Source organism: Excalfactoria chinensis, chromosome 1 (genome assembly GCF_039878825.1).
Source record: "Excalfactoria chinensis isolate bCotChi1 chromosome 1, bCotChi1.hap2, whole genome shotgun sequence".
Taxonomy (NCBI): domain Eukaryota; kingdom Metazoa; phylum Chordata; class Aves; order Galliformes; family Phasianidae; genus Excalfactoria; species Excalfactoria chinensis.
This window is the reverse complement of record NC_092825.1, coordinates 31612530-31631324: the sequence shown is the minus strand read 5'-3', so window position 1 is coordinate 31631324 and position 18795 is coordinate 31612530. Positions and strand designations below refer to the sequence as shown.

The 18795-nt window shown below is 40.2% G+C and overlaps 1 protein-coding gene across 2 annotated transcripts; it reads right to left on the bottom strand.

The window, feature by feature from the left end:
- Positions 1 to 774: 774 nt before the first annotated feature.
- On the bottom strand, positions 775 to 10505 carry RXYLT1 (ribitol xylosyltransferase 1). Of its 2 annotated transcripts, none has more exons than XM_072344547.1 (6): positions 10275 to 10505; positions 9737 to 9913; positions 8232 to 8334; positions 4857 to 5171; positions 2708 to 2878; positions 775 to 1731 (listed from the first exon to the last, which is right to left on the bottom strand). In XM_072344547.1, the coding sequence occupies exons 1-6, from the start codon at positions 10417 to 10419 to the stop codon at positions 1314 to 1316; spliced, it is 1329 nt and encodes a 442-aa protein (XP_072200648.1). In that variant the 5' UTR covers positions 10420 to 10505; the 3' UTR covers positions 775 to 1313. The 2 variants fall into 2 exon arrangements, with proteins under 2 accessions (XP_072200648.1, XP_072200657.1); XM_072344556.1 differs by lacking the exon at positions 10275 to 10505 and adding an exon at positions 10023 to 10152.
- Between the last annotated feature and the right edge of the window lie 8290 nt (positions 10506 to 18795).

The following is an 18795-nucleotide window of genomic DNA, read 5'->3' as shown; positions in this document are numbered from 1 at the left end:
TCTTCTGAGAACATCTGCTTCTCTACTGACTGCACTTGGAATGCAAGCTCCCCAAAATCCAGGTGTTCTGAAACATGCATAACTACAGATCTAGAACAGCCACTGTATCACCCGCTGCCAGTGAAACCAGTGATTTTATGTGGTTTTCTTTTTATAAACAGAAAGCATGAAAGAAAACCTGAAAAGAAACACAGAAATGCACCCATACAACACACTCCAGAACTAAATAGTATCATTATACTAGTGAATATTATTCACCAGTACAGGCTTTTGAATCGCTACTTGAGAATGAGTTGATATGGCAACCAACACTCAAAGACACAAAACTACACCACCCTACATCTGCCATTGATGTGATGCAGAAAAACAGCACAGCCAAACACACAGAAGATAACAGCAAATACTCATTTCTCACCCACAACAACAGATGCCTTTCGCTACATTTAATGAAATCTGTTTGTTGTATACACGGTGTCATCAACATGCAGTGCTGTATTCCTGCCATTGTCTGGAGCTGACAAGTTCCAGCAGACTTTTAGTAACCAGATAAACGACGACATGCAGGTTCATGTTTAAGGCCAAACGCTCAGGATGTGCAGCTCTAAGTGCAGGTAACGAATGCTCTCTTGGCAGAGCTTCAGAAAGGTATGTCCTAAAACTAACTGGAAATGAAAGATATTTTGGTATCTGAAATTAAGCAGGAAATAGACTGCTATGAAATATTTCTAAGAAATAGTTCTCTACTTTCACCTGGAAATACATGTTTTTATTCCGCAGTGTTTAATCAGCTTTATGACCACTTCCATGGAAATGAAACACATCAATCAAGTAAACAGTTCACATTGTCAAAGTCAGTACTTACCAGGAGATACATTATTGACCGCTAAACCTGGCCATTTTGCTACAGCCATAATTCTTTTTAGTTCTCATAATACATTATTCCGTACAATACAGCTTTCCCTTCCTTATCTTCAGAAACAACTGTTGTTCTCACGCTGTATTTTAACAAGCTCACATGCTCAAAGATGGCTTCCTTAAAAAAATTTACCACGTCCACATATCAACATGGAACTTACAAAAACAGTCATAAAATTGTTGTTAACCTTACAGGCTACCATCCCTCTCAATCAGCGTCCTCTCTGAAAACTGTCATGGCCAGAAGGCCAAACATAGCTCATGGCTCAGCTAGCCCAAATCTGCTGACTTCAAACAGAACTCACCCACCTTTTGGGATTTTGATTTGTATAAAAGCTTCCTCAGAAGGTTAATGAAATTAAGCTTTCGATCTATTCTAGATTTTCCAAAGGGAACATTTATCCTTTATCGCTGGGCAGAAATGAATTTTCCAAGGTATTAATGAATTTCTGTCTCATCCATGCTTTGAAGTTTTGGTACCATTCTATAAGCTTTTTTCTTCTTTGAATTTTTTCTTGTAAGCTCATTTTTTTTTCTTTCTCTAAAACAGCAGGAAGCTCTTTCCAGTTTTTAATAAAGATAAAAGGAGCCCCCATGGTTTTTAATAATTGTAATGGAGCACTGTGGTACATTGATGAATTTCTGCAATCACCAAGTGTCATTACATCTTCTATAACAGGCACGGATCCGTATGAACAAGCTTCATAAATTCTGTAGCATTCAGTATTTATTCCCACTGGGCACAACGTCAGATCACTCTGCAGCAAGGCATCTTGATAGTTCTTGAAACTTTCATTTGTTTCCTGGGGCTGCCACCTAGGAACAGAAAGAGGCTGAAAATTAACAACTTCCCCATGTGCATTACAATGAAAAGCAGAGATATGCTTTAAGATCAATTGCTCACAGAACTGAAAATGTGAATGTAAAAGAAAAAACAGAAGCTTTTACTTTTCATCTGAACTTCATCTTCAACTTTATTGAAATACCACTGTTAAAGCCAGATGACAACCCTTTTTAGATACGGACCTTTTAGTAGCACACAGAAGTATAAGGGGCTGATTGAAACTCCATTTTAAATCTTTTGCATGACTCAGGTGATGCATACGTCAATTTATTCCACAACTGAATTCAGAAAGAGACAGGGAAACACCTGATGGACTTCCCAATGACCTTTTTTTTGCTTGAAATCCTTCAGACTGGTGAAGACTCACTCTTTAAACCCTGTTAGTATGCCTGGAGTGTCTCAGAATGTCTGTGCGATAAGAGTTATGCCACAGATACTGTTCACCTCCTGAGACTCTTGATCAGGGTAGCAGAGGTCTTCCTAAGCACCGCTCTGCCTACTAGCGATCATTTCACAGGTGATGCTTGGCAAAATTAAGACAAGCAATCAGAACGCAATTTCTGCTAGCCAGAAGATCTGTTCTACCTATTAGGAACAAAAAAGCTATGCTGCTCAGATTAAACCCACCCTTGTATAGAACACAACAAAATACTGCTGCCTTTTTCTTCTGGAAAGATTAACACACACAAGACTTAAGTATTTCTTGTCACATTATAATCAAATGCATGTAAGGAAAAAAAAATGATGTCATTACATGCGGGTTACTTACAAGATTTTTCTAGGTATCTAAAATGTTACTAAGCCTTACACAAAAAATTCTAGCAGTGTTCTCTTTAATCATGACTTTTATCATTATTTGTTCCATTTTTTAACATTCAGGAAGGCACTGGTAGTTAATAGAGCAGGCAAAAATTCAGGGTATTTTCAAGAAGTGAATCAGTGTCTTACTGTTCTCTGGCTGCAATCCAGCAAAGTTTATCAAGCCCATCCTGCTTCAGAATTCCCATCAGGGTTTCTCTAGAAGAGTTCTTGTAAACTGTTCCCAAGAAATTACAGAGATATGACCTTGGATCGTGCAGCATTGACCAGCTGGGCTCCACAACCGGAAAATTTCTGTAGCTGTAAAGAGAATGTACACATTAATGTACACATTAGATAATTACACGCTTTATGCTAAAAGAAAATACATTTTGCACCGCTTCATGTTTACTGTAGCTTATTCTAAGACAATAACCAACTTGCATCTGTAACCATAAGCAAACCAGCACAAGTTTTCTCCTAAGAGTTGGTCTTTTTTCCCCTTTGTCCTGACCACTCCCTTCTGGAATGTCTCCACAGTCTGCTGTTTTGACACCACAGAAACTGTGCATGCATGCTACAAATACCCTTTAGAAACACACTTTCCCAAAAGCAGCTGCTCTCGATTTTACTTTGCAATGATTTCATTCTCATAAATACATTGGTTGCTCCAAAAGTAATGCCTCCTATTTACTCCAGCAGAAACGATAACAATGAACAAAATAATACTCTGATGGAACAAATGATCAGCTAGAAAATAGTATTTCTCAACACAGTCATCACCATTAGCTGCGCATTTTCACCAACATGAGCAAAAACCTGCATGCCACCACATAAATATGTGTGGGTATCCATAAAGTGACTTGTCTTTCATGTCAGTATTGCCACAGCTGAAATGTACCGCACCCAGTGCCTCAGCGTTCTCATATTTACTAGTTGGTCTCCAGAAACATTCAGCAAGCATCAGTGAATGTCAATGGGTGCTATTATTTCCATGTGGAGGAATTCAAGGCCATACCTTTGCTCTCTATATGCACTGCCAAGTCAGAGCACCCCTCTGCTGCCATTTATCACAGAGCAACAACATGGAATGGAATATTGGTGGGAAGGTTCAGCCTCTACTGCTGTACCACCAACACCCACCTCTGACAGCATGGGTCAACATAATAAAACAGGAGGCAACTTTCAGAGCAGCCCTCATAGGTTGGAATATCTACACTCATTTTCCCCACCTTCCCAGATTTGGATGAAGCAGCTCTTTCCAAGTTTGTCTCCAGCCTGATTCATCTACTCTGACAGAACCATTTTTTTTCCCCATGGCAAATAGTATTACACTACTCTATTTATCTTTCTTTTCCTTCTTCTCTTGGAAAATCTGGCCCATATACATGCTTTTAACAACAAGTCTTCTAACTGGCTGCAAAGCTCCATCCTGACGCCTGATCTCTCTTTCACACAACACAGCTCTGTTGTTTCTTTCTGTTTTGTCACCTTAATCTTGACATCTCAAAACTCAACTTCTTTTTGCTCATGAGCTCCCAATATCCTCAATTCTCTGACACTTTTAAGAATCCAATACTTCAATGGCACTGTGTATAAAGCTACATCTCATTTGCAGACTGGCTCAACACAGGATGCTAAATTCAAGTGCAACACAAAGCTATGAAAATAACCCTGAATTCTTTTGTTCTTGTATTACCATGATACACAGCTAAAACACTACTGACTTTGTTAATAAAGATTAAACTGCAAAAAAATACACATAACTGAACCAAACACGTATCTACTTCACATACACTGCCTGAGCACTGTGTAGAACAAAAAGATTCTGTGAATAGCCAGTTAAGCCAGCTTATTCTAATGTGATACTGGAATATAATAATTCCAAATAAGAGGCGTGTAATTTATTTCTGAGAGGGGTTAAAAAGAAGTATCACCAATAGTACCCCACTCCTGTCCTAAACAGACCTTTTAAATCCTCATGCACTTATTGCAGCAGCAGTCATCATAAATTTCAAGAGAAAACCTACTGAAGATAAATAAACAAACAGAAAACTCCACTGGACACAAGCTGATTTTGTTTAGAAGCTGCCTAAATCCTACTCTTCTTTTGCTATGTTATTATTTTAATTGATAGATGTAATTTTGAAAGATTCCAGCACATCATGTTGAAAATCATTAATAGGACTGTGTTCTACTATAATCATTTTGGATATCAGCAATACAATTCCAATTCAATTTCCAGCCCTCATATAGAACAATTACATTTCAAATGTAAATTTGTGCCTACAGCACTTACGTAGCTACTCCTAAAGGCCACTGGAAAATATCTTCTTCATTTACCAATGCATAGTCATACGTTACGAAGAGCAGATTTACAAATCCTCCATGTCTTTTCAGGTATGGTTGAATCCATTCGTTGTTGCACTGCTCGTTTCCAAGCAGCACAACAGCTACGTGCAGTATCTTGTGAGTCTGAAGCAACGTTTGTGCATAATGCAACCACTGAGTGGCGTAAGCGATCTTCGCTTTTTCTCTTCCATTCAGAACTAGCACAACATTCTCAGCTTCAACTGAGAAGTAGCCAGGAACTACAGATGGACCAGTGATAAAGCTGTGAAAACCAGAATACAAACAGTAAATAACCTTAAGGCAAATTATTGACCTTGATCTTCTAAGCATCCACACTGTACACAAGAGACTTTTTTCTTCAGTAAAGCAAATGCAGTATACTTATGTGAGCACACCCACTTCTGCTGTTAATACATATAGATATAACACAGCTTTATTTAGGGGGAAAAAAAAAAGGAAGACTTAGACTTAAATGGAAATAAGGTATTTTGCCAAAAAACCAGAAGTGCCATCATGTTGGAACAAAATGTAGGCTAATCAACTTAAAATAAAACAAACACACGGACAAAAAGGACACAAGCATTGATGATCACTAAAGGTCAAGCTTTTTATTAATTCCAGTAGTAACCAATGAATAATGCATTAGAACAAGGAGAGAAAAACTTGTAGAAGCTGACTAAAGCAGATGTCTTATTAAGGGACAGCTGGCTGCTCTGGGGTTCGTTTTTCCCTGAAATTCTGGTTATGTTTAAGTAAGCCCAATAACCAGACTGCATCATCTAATACTGAGTGGAACCTACAAGGCAAGAGATAGGTATCTGAAGAGAAACTCACACTGCTTGTGTGACTTCGGTCAAACCACAGGCTTTGATACAGGTCAGGTTGCACAAACATTTTAGGTATGAAACTGCATTCTTAGATCTCTCACAATATTCTGAATATTGAAATTGCAGCCATGTAGCAAAATCATTACATCACCAATTATTAATAAGCATGGGAAGTGCAAGTACATAAACAGCCCATCACGAACTGCCACGAAGCAAACCAGTGTTTGCCAGCTCCTGCTCTTCAATCACCTGCTGTGTTAACAGTGTGTTGACTGATCTCAAAGGATTAGTGATTACACACCACAGGAAGGAGTGGAAGTGAAAGAAGACTAGTTTTTTTGTTATTTTTTTTCCCCTCAGAAATCAATTTAGTGTTCGTGTTCTAGACTGAAAAACAATACTGCATCACTACAGTTTTTTACCTACCAGATACACTTAATTTAGAAGAAACATCAATTTTAATGAATTGAGAATAAGCGCGTGGTGTAACACACAAAATATTGAGACTAACAGTTTCAAATCAAGCATGCCTAATGAGAAGAGAATTCACAGCAAAGCTATACGGACTGCTTCACTGAACACACCTGAAACAGCCTGACCTTTGGTAAGTATATTCTAAACCTGAATTAATATGCCCTGCTGCTGGTTCAGTGCCTTATTTTGGAGCCAAGAAAAATTGTGATTTGGAATTAAGACTGTTAAAAGAGTTAATGTAAATCAGGCCAAGACATAATCCAAAGTTAAACATACAATGAGAAAAGACTTAATACACACAAGAACACTGACAACCTCGTCACTGAGATTCATAAGAGAGAATATCCTGAGCATCAGAACGCCTGATACAGAAAATAGGATATACAGATAATACCTTGTAAAAAGAGACCTGGGGGAAAAGAGTTTTATCTATGGACAGTGTTGTGAGGCTACCAGTTGTACAGGAGTAACACGATGTACAGCTGGGTAGGCAAGGATGAAAGGAAACATGAATTTTAGCAGCATGACATTGTGCTGGAGGGAGAAGACCAAGAAAACACAATACTTCAGTAATAAAAACATAGTACTAAGGTTGTGCTATTAACTACTAGTCAGAATACAATAGCCATTAGGAAACATAAAGGAGGTTACAGAAGCTGTAAATTCACTATTCACATAGACTGTAACAATACCTCATCAGACTGACATGTGGAGTCTGCATTTTTAGACTCAGAAAACACCTTGCTTCAAATGAAGTCTTTGTTTTTCCTTACTTGTCTGAAAACTTGTACAAAAAGACAGTATTTTAGACTTGATCTTCCAGACCTAGTCACAAAGGTGACAGTCAGAAAGCCCCTCTGGAACAGCAATATAACTAGATTAAACATTTTAACAGAGGAAAAGAAGCCCAATATATTCACCATGGAGATCATAGTATCATAGTATTGTGCGAGTTGGAAGGGACCTTAGAGATCATCGAGTCCAACTCCCGGGATTCGAGCCCTCTGTGTAGCAGAGCAGCACTTCTACCCCCTGCTCCACAGGGGGGATTTGAACCCGGGCCCACTGGTGTTGCAGACGGGAATTCTACCGCTGCGCCACCGGGGCACACAATACTTCAAATGAAATAAAGGAACTACTTAAAAGCAAGAAAATTGAGATCAGAGCTCTGAAAGCAGTAGTCCAAATAACAAGAAGCTTGAAAGCTGGAGGCTGTTCAGAAACACTGTATAAGAAGTCCACATGAACTGTGCACCTCAACCCAAAAAAGAAACAATGCAACACATCAGAAAAAAACCCACCACCTGGCTTAATAGAATAGTTAGAAGCTATGGAAAGAAAAAGTTCACCACTAAAGAAAACAAGAAGCTTGCCCTAATAAGGATGGCAGCAAAGCTCATGAAATACTGCAGATGAAATGTAAACAAAAGATTAAGGCTAAAAAGTAACATGAAAAGCACCTCATAAAAAGAAGTTCAGGCTGATTGGTGAAGGCTTTTAAATATACAAAGAGCAAAATATACGAAAAAAATCTATAATAAAGGCAAGTACAGAACTAGTGGGACCACTTAATGGCAACGGTTTGGAAAACATACTCAGAGATAACAGAGCCACAGCAGAGAACATTTCCACATCTGCCTCATTCTCTGAAGCAGGAAATACAAATCAGAACACATTAAGTATTAGATCAAGTGAAGAAACTGGAGCTGGATGGCTTTCACTTGTGAGTTCTGACAGAACTCAAACATGGGAACTGCAGAACTGCTGGCAAAGGTCTGTGTGGCTGGCATTACGAAGAGACGTAACTGTTTCTTGTGACAGTGTTAAAAGAGAGATTGTGTGCATATTCCTCAGTTATTCGTACACCACAAAATTAGTGTATTTCCAACTCATGTGAAAATAATTCCAACTTTGATAGATAAAATTATGTACCTCTGTATCTTACCACGCTCTTTAACAAATTCTGCATTGGAAAGCAAAAGTTAATGAGCTGGAGGCTTGTTAGTTTAGCCAGCTAGTACCTGAAATACGTTTTTCCTGCTTTTTGGCTTCCTTCTCTCCACTGTGCAGTCACATCAGCTGGCTCAAGATGCCCTCCAAAAATATGCTGCCATAGGTAAAGACCTACATAAAAGATGAAGGTATGATGTCAAATTTTAATGCATATCTCTACATTACCAGCAAGAAAAAAAAGCAGTAGTTATAGAGAATGAGAAAGAATATAAGTACTCAGAAAAGGAGTACCAAAATTTCTATGGACGCTGCACCCCCAAATCTGTAAGACTTGCAATTAGTTAAGATAACTTTTTCACACATCAGGGCATTTGAAAAGATTCTCCTGCTGACAAAACATCACTAAATGACAAATATACCACACTAGCACTTCTGTTAGCATCTCCTTCTAGCACCCCTAACACTTAAAAGTTGACACATATTAATCAGCATTTCAAGCACATTGCTCTTAAGCTTTTGTCAAATACCCAAATTTTATGACAGAATGTATCACCATATAATACACTGTGTGTTCTGTGCTAAGTAAAACTTTAACTAAAGCTGGAAATTCGACATTTCTAAAGAAACTTTAAAAATAACAGAGGGCCAGAAAAACTATCACATCCCACATGGAACATGTCCTACAGGGACAAGCTGAGAGAGCAGGGGCTGTTCAGCCTGGAGAAGAGGAGGCTCCAAGGTAACCTGATAGCGGCTTTTTGGTATCCAAAGGGGAGCTAAAGGAAAGAAGGGGACAGACTCTTTAGCAGGGTCTGCGGTAACAGGACAACGGGAAATGGTTTCAAACTTACAGACGGGAGTTTTAGGTTGGATATAAGGAAAAAGTCTTTTACTGTGAGGGTGGTGAGGTACTGGAATGGGTTGTCCAGAGAGTTGGTGGATGCCCTGTCCCTAGAGACATTCAAGGTCAGGCTGGATACAGCTCTGAGCAACCTGATCTAGCTGTGGGTGCCCTTGTTCATTGCAGGGAAGTTGGACTAGACGGCCTTTAAAGGTCCCTTCCAATTCTGAGAATTCTATGATAGTATTAGAACAATAAAATGTCTTCAACAGTAGCCAAAGTCCAATTACAGAGAGGCAACTCAATGTCTTCTACATTAGAACAATTTCCCAATTCATGAATGGAAGCAGCAGTACACAGAATGCTCTATTTCTCACTGCCCAATGCTTTAGTTCATAAAGCACAAACATGACAAAAATCCTGTTTTAATCAAATAAGATGCCTATCTTCTGTTGCACTGTAAGTTACGTGGGATTCAAAATGTGATGGCTTCTTAGCCACTAGGGCAGCTCTTCTTTGACAGATGTGAAAAGCAGCCCTGAGAAGAGCTGATACTCTTATACTGGTATTAATGTAAGTCTGAATAACTACCACTTCCTTAATACTTCTCATTTACAGGTATACACATATTTCAATAATACGTATCTGTACGTATGTAACATTCGTTTAAAGAAAAGCAAAGTGATCTACCGGAGAAGTTGTGAATAGTAAGTTCTCACTATATCTGCTTACCAATCGCTGCTTTTCCCCAGATCTGTACTCTAAGGCTGGTCTGTTCTAGCTGAGACCTTGCGTTTTGTACCAGCTTAAGAACATTTTCGTATCTCTGCTGAGCAGCAACCTGTTCGCTTTTCTCATCAGCTTCCCACGGGTTCCACTCTTCATTTCCCAAAGGAACATGATCGAAACCTACGATACCAAAACACACAACTTACATAAGACCCGCCGCCTCAGACATTAATGAAGCGCACACAGCCTGCGGCCAGTACAGAACCCCGATCACGACTCCGGCCCGCACCTCATCACGCCCCGCCCCGGCCCGACGGGCTCCCAGCAATAACGGCGGCGGGAAGATGGCGGCCGCCAACGCAGGCGGAGAGCGGCGGGCATGGGGGGCTCCTCGGCCCCGTTTTCCTTTCAGGGGCCGCCCCCTCGCCCCTGCCCGTGATCCCGCAACGGGGACGATGCAGAGCGGGCACTGCGCTCGCTCGGGCCGAGGCCTCTCCGGCGCGGGCCGCCGTTCCCCGGCGCGGTCTGCTGCCGCTCTCACCTCGCGGGCCGCGGCGGTCCTTGTGCGGCGGGCGGGAGGCGGCCGGGCGGCGGGGCCGGAGGAAGACGGTGTAGGCCGCGTACAGGGAGAAGAGGCCGTATGCGACGAGCAGGGCGGAGCAGAGCCGCTTGCGAGCGCCCCGCATGCCGCCCGGCGGGGAGAGCGCCGTGAGGCGGCGGCGGGAGGGGCTGCAGCCGCGGCCCGGCGCTGCGTGCGTCCCCGCGTGCCGGGGTTAGTGACAGCGCTGGGAGCAACGAGGAGAAACAGTGAGGGTTTAAACCGCACAGAAAGGCGTAGGCTGACGGAGTTGAATCGTTTTACGTGGGAAATTGAGCCATCAGTCTTTACTAAAGCTAGATGTTAACATTGCTGGGAAGCAGCCTGTTTCCTTAATGCTGTGACCCGAATGGCAGTTGAAGCCTAGTGACCTTTACCCACCCTGGGTAACCTCCCTGGTGGTCTGCATTAGCTTGACTTGTTTTTTTTCCAGCCCAGTTCCTAATCCTGAATGTAACCATGGTTTTTATCCCAGCCAATTCAAACCTTCCTAATACACTTATCAATGCTAACAGAACTCCGTTGCAGAAGTGAAGTTCCTTTTAGGCATCATGGCCACTTTATCTTGGCTATAGTGATTTATAGTTTAATGGCAAAAGTGTGCCAGAAAAAAGCTTTCAGAATGATGGCTGGGTTTTATTCTTGGCTTTTTAGCTTATTGCTGCGTGAATGCACAGTGAAGCGGTATAGTCCCAAACTCTGAGAACAGAGACATGATATCTATAGAGACTGACATTAAGCCATTTTCAGCTCTAACTGCAGCCTGTTTTCTAAACTGTACCTGTAACTGGGTTCACATGCTGAGCTGCAAAAAAATATAGGAAATCAATGTGCAAAGAGTTTGCTATTTAATAAAAAACAATATGGTAATATAAACTGTAAAAGTGGTTAGAAAATTCTTTTTCCCTCACAGATGCAGTTATAACTTCCTATAAAAGGGAGAGGCTTTAAAAAAACAAAAGTCAAGAAGGGCTAATCTAAGAAAACATATTTAAAAACATATTTAATGTTAAGAGTACATGAAGAGAGGGATAGAATTAACAGAATGTCTAATAAGCAAGGATCTTAGAGCAGGAGCTTCGTCTAGGGACTATACAGTGGTAAGACTAACAGGAAGGTAAAACTGGAAGAAGCCACCTTGACTGTGGGGATTCCTTGAAACCATGGGAAACCATGCAGCAAATGCCAAAGTCAGGGAATGCCTATACTTCCTACACATTGTCTGTGGCAGCCTACAAAGGCCTACCAACTTCTAGTACTCTATAACAAACTAGATATGTTGTTGAAGACCTAAAGCCCACCAAAAGCCACAAAGAGAGGAGATCACCACTGACATCCTAGACCATTGAACAAACTACATATTTGAATCTACTAGAAGGTGTTCAGAAGTAGACTCACCTCTTCTACACAGCGGGGCATAAGGCCCAACCACAGCTAATGAGACATGGAAAAATCCTAAGCCAACACAAAACGAGTAAATCGCATTCTTAGAAGAAGTGTAAAGTGCATTCAACAAATGCCCTTTCTGTTCAAGAATTCATTTCAACAAGTGAAGGTTAGCCTGGAGTTTTAAAATTATTGTTATGAATGTGTCTGGAAGTCAAAATGTTCTGGTACACCAGCGTTAGAAGCAAGCTTTTTGTTTCTGTGAAAAATAACTTGTTTTCTGTATGAACGGTGATAGAAGATTATTTCTGCTATTTGCTTTTTACTGCTCATGACCCTACAATAAATTATTCTGTAGTTTCCTTTGCACCCTCCACCCTTGATTTCATTGGGAAGTTGTAGAAAATCGTAATCGTCGATATGTAATGTAGGCAGAGCTGAGCAAGGTTCTTGGGCATAGCTGGGAATGAAAGAAAGGATCTAACTGACCTCATCAGAACAGGGAATCAGAATAACTTGGGTTAGAAGGGACCCCAAGGATCACCAAGTTCCAGCCCCCCACCACAAGCAGGGCCACCAACCTCCAGATCTGGTACCAGAGCAGGATGCCCAGGGCCCCATCCAACCTGGCCTTGAACACCTCCAGGGACAGAGCATCCACCTCTCTGGGCAGCCTGTGCCAGCACCTCACCACTCTCTCTGTGAAAATCTCCCCCTGATATCCAAACTAAACCTTCCCTCTTTGAGCTTGAAACCATTCTCTCTTGTCCTATCACTATTTATTCAAGTAATGTGAAATGAGTAATATGGAATGAAGGCATTTGTTGTCAGTATCTTTCTACAAAGGGTTTTTGGTATGATTACTGTTCTAGTCTGGTTTCCATCAATTAAGTAAGCCTGTAGGGTATCTTAGTGCCATTTGCAGAACATAGGAAGCAGCTGCTGTTGCAAATTCTTTTCTGCAAGGGCCCAAATCTACTAAGCTGTTTTGTACAAGGCTGAAAGAAAGGGAAAAGTTTGCAGGAGGCAATTAAAGAAACACAGATAGAAAGAGGCCTTCCTTCTAGCTGCAGATCACAGCACCTGTTCTGAGGCTTTTCACAGATTCTCCTCTGGATAGGACTCTTGTGGAGAGAGAAGTGAGAGGCCCTGTTGCTCATTAATGGAAACACTGCTGTCTGTGCTTCGTGTGAGAACACCCTAATAGCATCCTTCAGGCAGAAGCAGACTGGGGTCTTTTTTACCTGGCTGTACTGTTCCCTTGATGGGGTGATTCCCTCTGGCAGAGTGGTGGTAAGTAACTGCCGATAGTGGTGAGGAATTAATGGCAGTGACTTCTTCTTTTTCTCTTTCCTCTTTTTTTTTTTTTTTTTTTTTTTAAATATATATATATATATATATAACTACAGCAAGATCAATAGGAGGGAGTCCATCTGTGGCCTCAAAGCCTTTTAGTTAAAATGAGAACAGCTCCCTCTTGAGAAACCAATGTGCTGCAGGTCTGGCAAAAGAGGTTTTTGGTTTTTATTTCTTTTTATTTTTCTTTCTTAATTCTAATAAAAAGCCAAACCTAACTGTCAGTCTGTGTTTCTCTCAGGTACAAAACATAAATATCTGGAGATGTTTTTAGATAGAACATGTTTGTCCTCCTGCATTGCATGCACTATGTTGGAGTATCTCCAGGCTGTTGTCTGTATAGACTGCCAAAGCACAAATCTGTCTGAAACGTCATGTCTCTACCAGCAGCACAAAGAAAGAGCTCATGGCTGCTGCTTCCAAGGCTGTGTCATGGTAGGTAGACCTTTCCAACAACTCTGATGGGTCTGGCAATGAAAGCCTGCTTTCAAGTATGGTCTCCCTTGTTCTGCAACTCTTGCATTGCCACCATTTTGTTAATGCATTACAAAAACAAGCAGTAACGTCAGTTCCCTGCTCCTTTAAGATTTATTTGATGTTTGCAGTGAGCTTTATACCCAATTTGCTGTCACAATAATCTAAATAAACTCTTCCAAAAAACATGGTTGGTGCGGTCTCTTGCTATTTTAAGTACAAATCTAAGACATAAATATTTCGAAAATATTTATAAAACTATCACTAATACATTTTCCATTTGCATAAATCTCTACATTTTTTCAATAGTATAAATTGCTGCTTTGTGGATAGAAGAGGTTATAAACGCCCTAATCTTGTTTTAATAGCATCAAGAAACATGTTTGTATATCACATCCATCTAACAAATTTCTAGTGATATAATTTATTCTTGCAGGAAGAAGTGTAGAAGATTATATGCTCACAGAAATTTTGACCACAGTTTAAAATAAAACCATATGGGCATAGCAGACTGTGGTGTCATGTTGAGTTTTTTCCATCACATGATCTGTATAAGAATGTGTGTCCTTCACAGTCTTCAGACTGGGATGGTGCCTGGCATTATCATGCTGCAAGGGAAAGGTTGTCTCCTTCTCTGTCCTGACTCTGGAAGTTCAAGCCTTCAGCTTACTCAGCTAGTGCAGTTACTGAAATAAGGCCTTTCTCCTTTTTGGGTGAAAGCAGTTGCAATCTTATTTTTGAAATGTGATATTAATGATGATACATGTATTGATAAGTGAATTCCATGACAAGTAGAAAGAAATCTTTACACAGAGAACAACCCCAAAGAAAATGTTAATACAACAATCAGTTCGAAATATAACAGAAAATGACCACACCATAAGATCAGAATGTAGAAGTTACAGACACGTAAGACTTTCATAGATGAATGAACAAGGGATAGTAAGGAGCCAAAACACATAAAAGGATTGCAAAGGATTGATCTAAATCCTGTAATTGAAAAGGATAAAACTTCATCTAATACAACTTGTGAAAGGGCTCACTAAATATGATGCCTGTGATCACTGATCTCCTGCTGTTCCCTTTTCTGCCAGCTCTGGTTCATGATCTCTCCCTTTTCAGGGTACAAAGGCTTAACTTAAAACTGCTCCTGAAACTGAGTCAGTGCCTGCCTTCCAATACTTGATCAGTTTCTAAAAAGGTAAAACACTGTGAACATTTTGATGTGTTTTAAATGAAAAGTTTGATTTCATCGTCTCAAAATAACAGTGCAAATAAAGTAAATTACCATCGGGAATGAGATTACTTCATTTTGGGCTCAATAAGAAAACAGTTTTGAAGAGAAGCTATAGAACATTGTTGGCTTTTTTTTTAATGTAATAAATCAGAGAAGAATGTTTGAGATAAACCAAAGCAAATCCTTCCTCTCCTAAGCTGAGAAGCAGCCGTTTTCAAGAGCGAAAAGACTGATTTTGGAAACACTAATGCATCATGTGACTGAGAGCATTGCTCTCAGTTATTTATTCCAGAATTACCTAAGGAATTGCAGCTGTGTCCTTCTTTATGCATGCAGCTGTGTCTATTTAACCTTCCTACTTTTTTTGGTATCTTTTCCTGCTGGATATAAAAACAGTGGAAGCCCTAAGCTGTCTGAACAAATCTCAGAAAGAAATGAGTTCATAGAGCTTAAAAAAGGGCTGTCACAAACTATGATTTTATATGAGGGCTGTTCCAAAAGTAATGCTTCCTATTTTATTACATTGGCCCACAACATCAGAGGCAGATGTTGGTGGTATAGCAGAAGGGACTGAACCTTCCTACCAATATCCTGTTACATGCCATGAGACAGGTGGCAGCAAAGGGGCAGTCTGACACAATGTTGTCTGACATGGAGGTGTGCTCAAAGCAAAGGTGTGTTATTGAATTCCTTTCCTCCACATGGGAAAACGCATTGACATTCATCAATGCATATTGAATGCTTCTGGAGAAAAAACAGTGGATGTGAGCACAGTGAGGCAGTGAGTGCTACGTTTCAGTAGTGGCAACAGTGGGGCACCTACTCTGGTGCCAATTTTGACAAGTGCAGCACAAAGGTTCTTATTCATCACTGGTGAAAATGCGTAATTATTGAGTGGTGACTATGTTGAAAAACGGTGTTTTGTAGGTGAGAGTTTGCTCTATGAAACAGTGTTATTATGCTCCTCACAGCAGTTGTTGTTTCCCTGGAAATAAGCAGGAGGCATTACTTTTGGAGCAACACACATAGATGCCACTTTATTTTTGAACATCTTTTTTTTTTGTTCTTTTTCCTCTTCAAAGTTTTCATCCCACTGCGAGGTTTTAATTACATGATGAACTCTTCCAGAGCCCTTGGATAGGCAGTAAAGGGAAGACCATTAATACTAGTATTTAGCTTCAGTACTTTGAAGGCCTGATACACAACAGTACTTCTACTTTTCTGAAACTTCTAATATTAATCTGTAATGAACTTCATTTACTACAGTTTTCAGAGATTAGTGTGATATTCTCACTGTCCATTTACTTGACCTGTCATTTACTGCCACTTCTAAAGAGTCTTGGCTTCAAGGCATCTGTCTGTATGCTGGGCTGAGAAATAGCACGAACAGTACTTTCAAATTCTGCTTTTGGCAAGATGATTTATTGTTTGCCAGGATGGAATTTCAAGATACGCTATCTCTGCTTATCATCCTTGCAGATATACTCTGCCCAAAGGGGACAAATCAAAGCAATTCCAGTGTTTATATTCTGAATGGCATCTATTTGTGTAATCTCACAGTTCCCTAATGATTAAGTTATGGGGGGAAAGTTAAGCTATTTAGATCAGAACAGAATGTTTCTCTTTTAACGTGGCAGATGGGAAAAATAGCTTTTGAAGGGGCATTATAAAAGCCAGTGAAACAGAAGAACCAATTAAATGAATGCAACTGAAGTGAGGCTTTTCCTGTCCATCAGGTGGGCCATGCTCCAGCAGAAGGCTGGATCTATCCTCTCATTCAAGCTGCTTTGTTATCCTTTCACAATGAAGACGCTGATTTTTGTTTTATTATTATTTTTTAATACTACATCTTTTGTATCACCCACAGGTAACGACATACTTAGCAGTTTAAGGAAAAGTTTCCATTACAGCAGATCCCCAGCAGAACAAACGACATTTAAATACAGCACTCAGAAAGGCAAAAAACCTATAACATAGTCACTATCCCTATACCCAGGTATTCTGCTCATAAAGAAGCAAAGTCGCTTCTGACGTGTTTTTGGTGGTACCAGGCAAAGTACTCACAGGTAGGCCAATAGCCACATAGAGAAAAAAAGAGTAAAATCCACTCAGTTGGTGAGTGTCTCCCTAGGTATACAGCACTCCTTTCCAAGTGGCAGCCTGAGTTGAAAAGATGCTCACCTTTCCGTGGCTGGCCTTTATATGAGCCCAAGGTGGCTCCACCCTGGGCAGACCTCTGCTGCTCACCTAAAGAGCACAGGTGCAAATAATGTGCCTGTACTCCCCGGGCCAGCCACATCCCTTCAGTAAGTGCTCAATAACCAGTTCAAGCCCTGACCTAACAGGTCCCCTACACCATGACTGCAAGTCTGATCTACCTGCTAGGGCCCCACGGCCAGGGATTAATTAGCAATTAAGCATTGCTGCAAGAATTGACTTTTACCTAGAATATCCTAGAAGATAGCTTCTTGTATGTTTGGCTTTGTTTCTCTTCTTATTTTGCAAGATAGCTCTAAGTCATCTGGTGCATATTGACTTACTAGGGCTGAAAACAGTGTAGTCCATAATCAGAAGTTTCAGCCTGAATATGACAGAAGAGTAACAGGTCAGCTGATAGTGTCCTTCAGTCACTGCTGTGATTGTTTATATGCTTGTTCCCTTATTTTCCAGTTATGTTGAGGAAAAACTTCTGTTTTCAGGACAGCAATTCTTCACAAAACTTGTGCAACCAATAAAACAATGTTCTGAGCGTTTCTGTTATAATCAACACTATTTATCTTAGTCTTGAATAAGACACAGCTTTCTGAGAACTCTATTGAGAATTACTAGTAAGTATAGAATAAATGTTATCTATACTTGTTCTAACTATAAAATGAGTAGAGGAGGCTTCAGTTTTATTGTTATATAAAGAAATAGAAAAAGTATAGGACATGTTAAGTATGAAACCTTCCTTCGGTGATGCTGAATACAATTCAGCAAGGTTCTTGGATATCAGATGCTCTTCTGGACTATTCTGTGAAAGAGAATTCCACGAGTTGATAAGAGAGGTTTTTTCTTTGGGTTTCACCACATTTCAGTTCAGTCCTTTGAATGGCTGTAATTTGAACTGGGACTGCTGTGCTATAGCTTCGGCTCTGCTGTGTTTCACTTGTCTGTATGATGAAGTTTCATATTATTGGTTTGTTTGCTGTATGTGTTGCAATATGCCTCATTTAAGATAGAGAAGGCTTCACCTGAATCACTGCATAGCAATATGGCAGCTGAGTTTCAGTGCCAGTGAGCGCAGTTCATGTTAGAATGATAGAATTTTTGTAAGGATACATAATGATTATCTGAATAATTTGTTATGATTCAAGGAAAAGAGATCTGAAATTACCATGGCTGGTACTCCAAGAAAACAACAACCCCAGAAACAAAACAATAAAAAAATCGATGTAATGATCTGAAAAGGTCAGAAAGACCTCACGGCAGATTTTTAGGGAAGAGACAGAAAACAAAACAAAATCATCATTATGCCACTGAATAAATAAATTATACATTCATAGGAATAGTCTGTGCGGTTCAATCATTAATGATAAAAAATCTGGCACTTGGAGTCTACCATGATTCCTCTCTGGGCATCTCCTCACCTTTATATTCACACCATTTTCAGATGCTTGTTTAGAGACACTCACCTGGCACATCAACAGAAACTGCTAATGTGACCAGCAGTGTCAACATGCATTTGAAGTGCTATATGAACCTCCACCATTCTGCAAAAGAAAAGCAGTTCTGTAGAGACACAGAAGCAGAATGGAAATTGGCTACCTTTGCTGCAGGAGCCTGGCTGTCTGATTTCAGACCAGCAGGTCATTTGGTATGGCTACTGCCACGTAACTTCAGAAGGAGATTACTAGCCTATGTATTTCACTGATCTTGTAGTTCTCATAGGTAGTCAAATTAGGGTGCTTTGATGGAAATTAACATTTTTACTCTTTTTTCTTTTCTCATTCTTTCATTCAGTTGTTCATT

Bases quoted from the DNA above. Each gene is read 5' to 3' on its own strand.
- RXYLT1 (XM_072344547.1), bottom strand. From the start codon at position 10,419: ATGCGGGGCGCTCGCAAGCGGCTCTGCTCCGCCCTGCTCGTCGCATAC. The intron at 8,335-9,736 runs GTAAGCAGATAT...TCTTTTATGTAG, and splicing joins CTGGGGAAAAGCAGCGATTG to GTCTTTACCTATGGCAGCAT. The intron at 5,172-8,231 runs GTACTAGCTGGC...TGGTTTTCACAG, and splicing joins GCAGGAAAAACGTATTTCAG to CTTTATCACTGGTCCATCTG.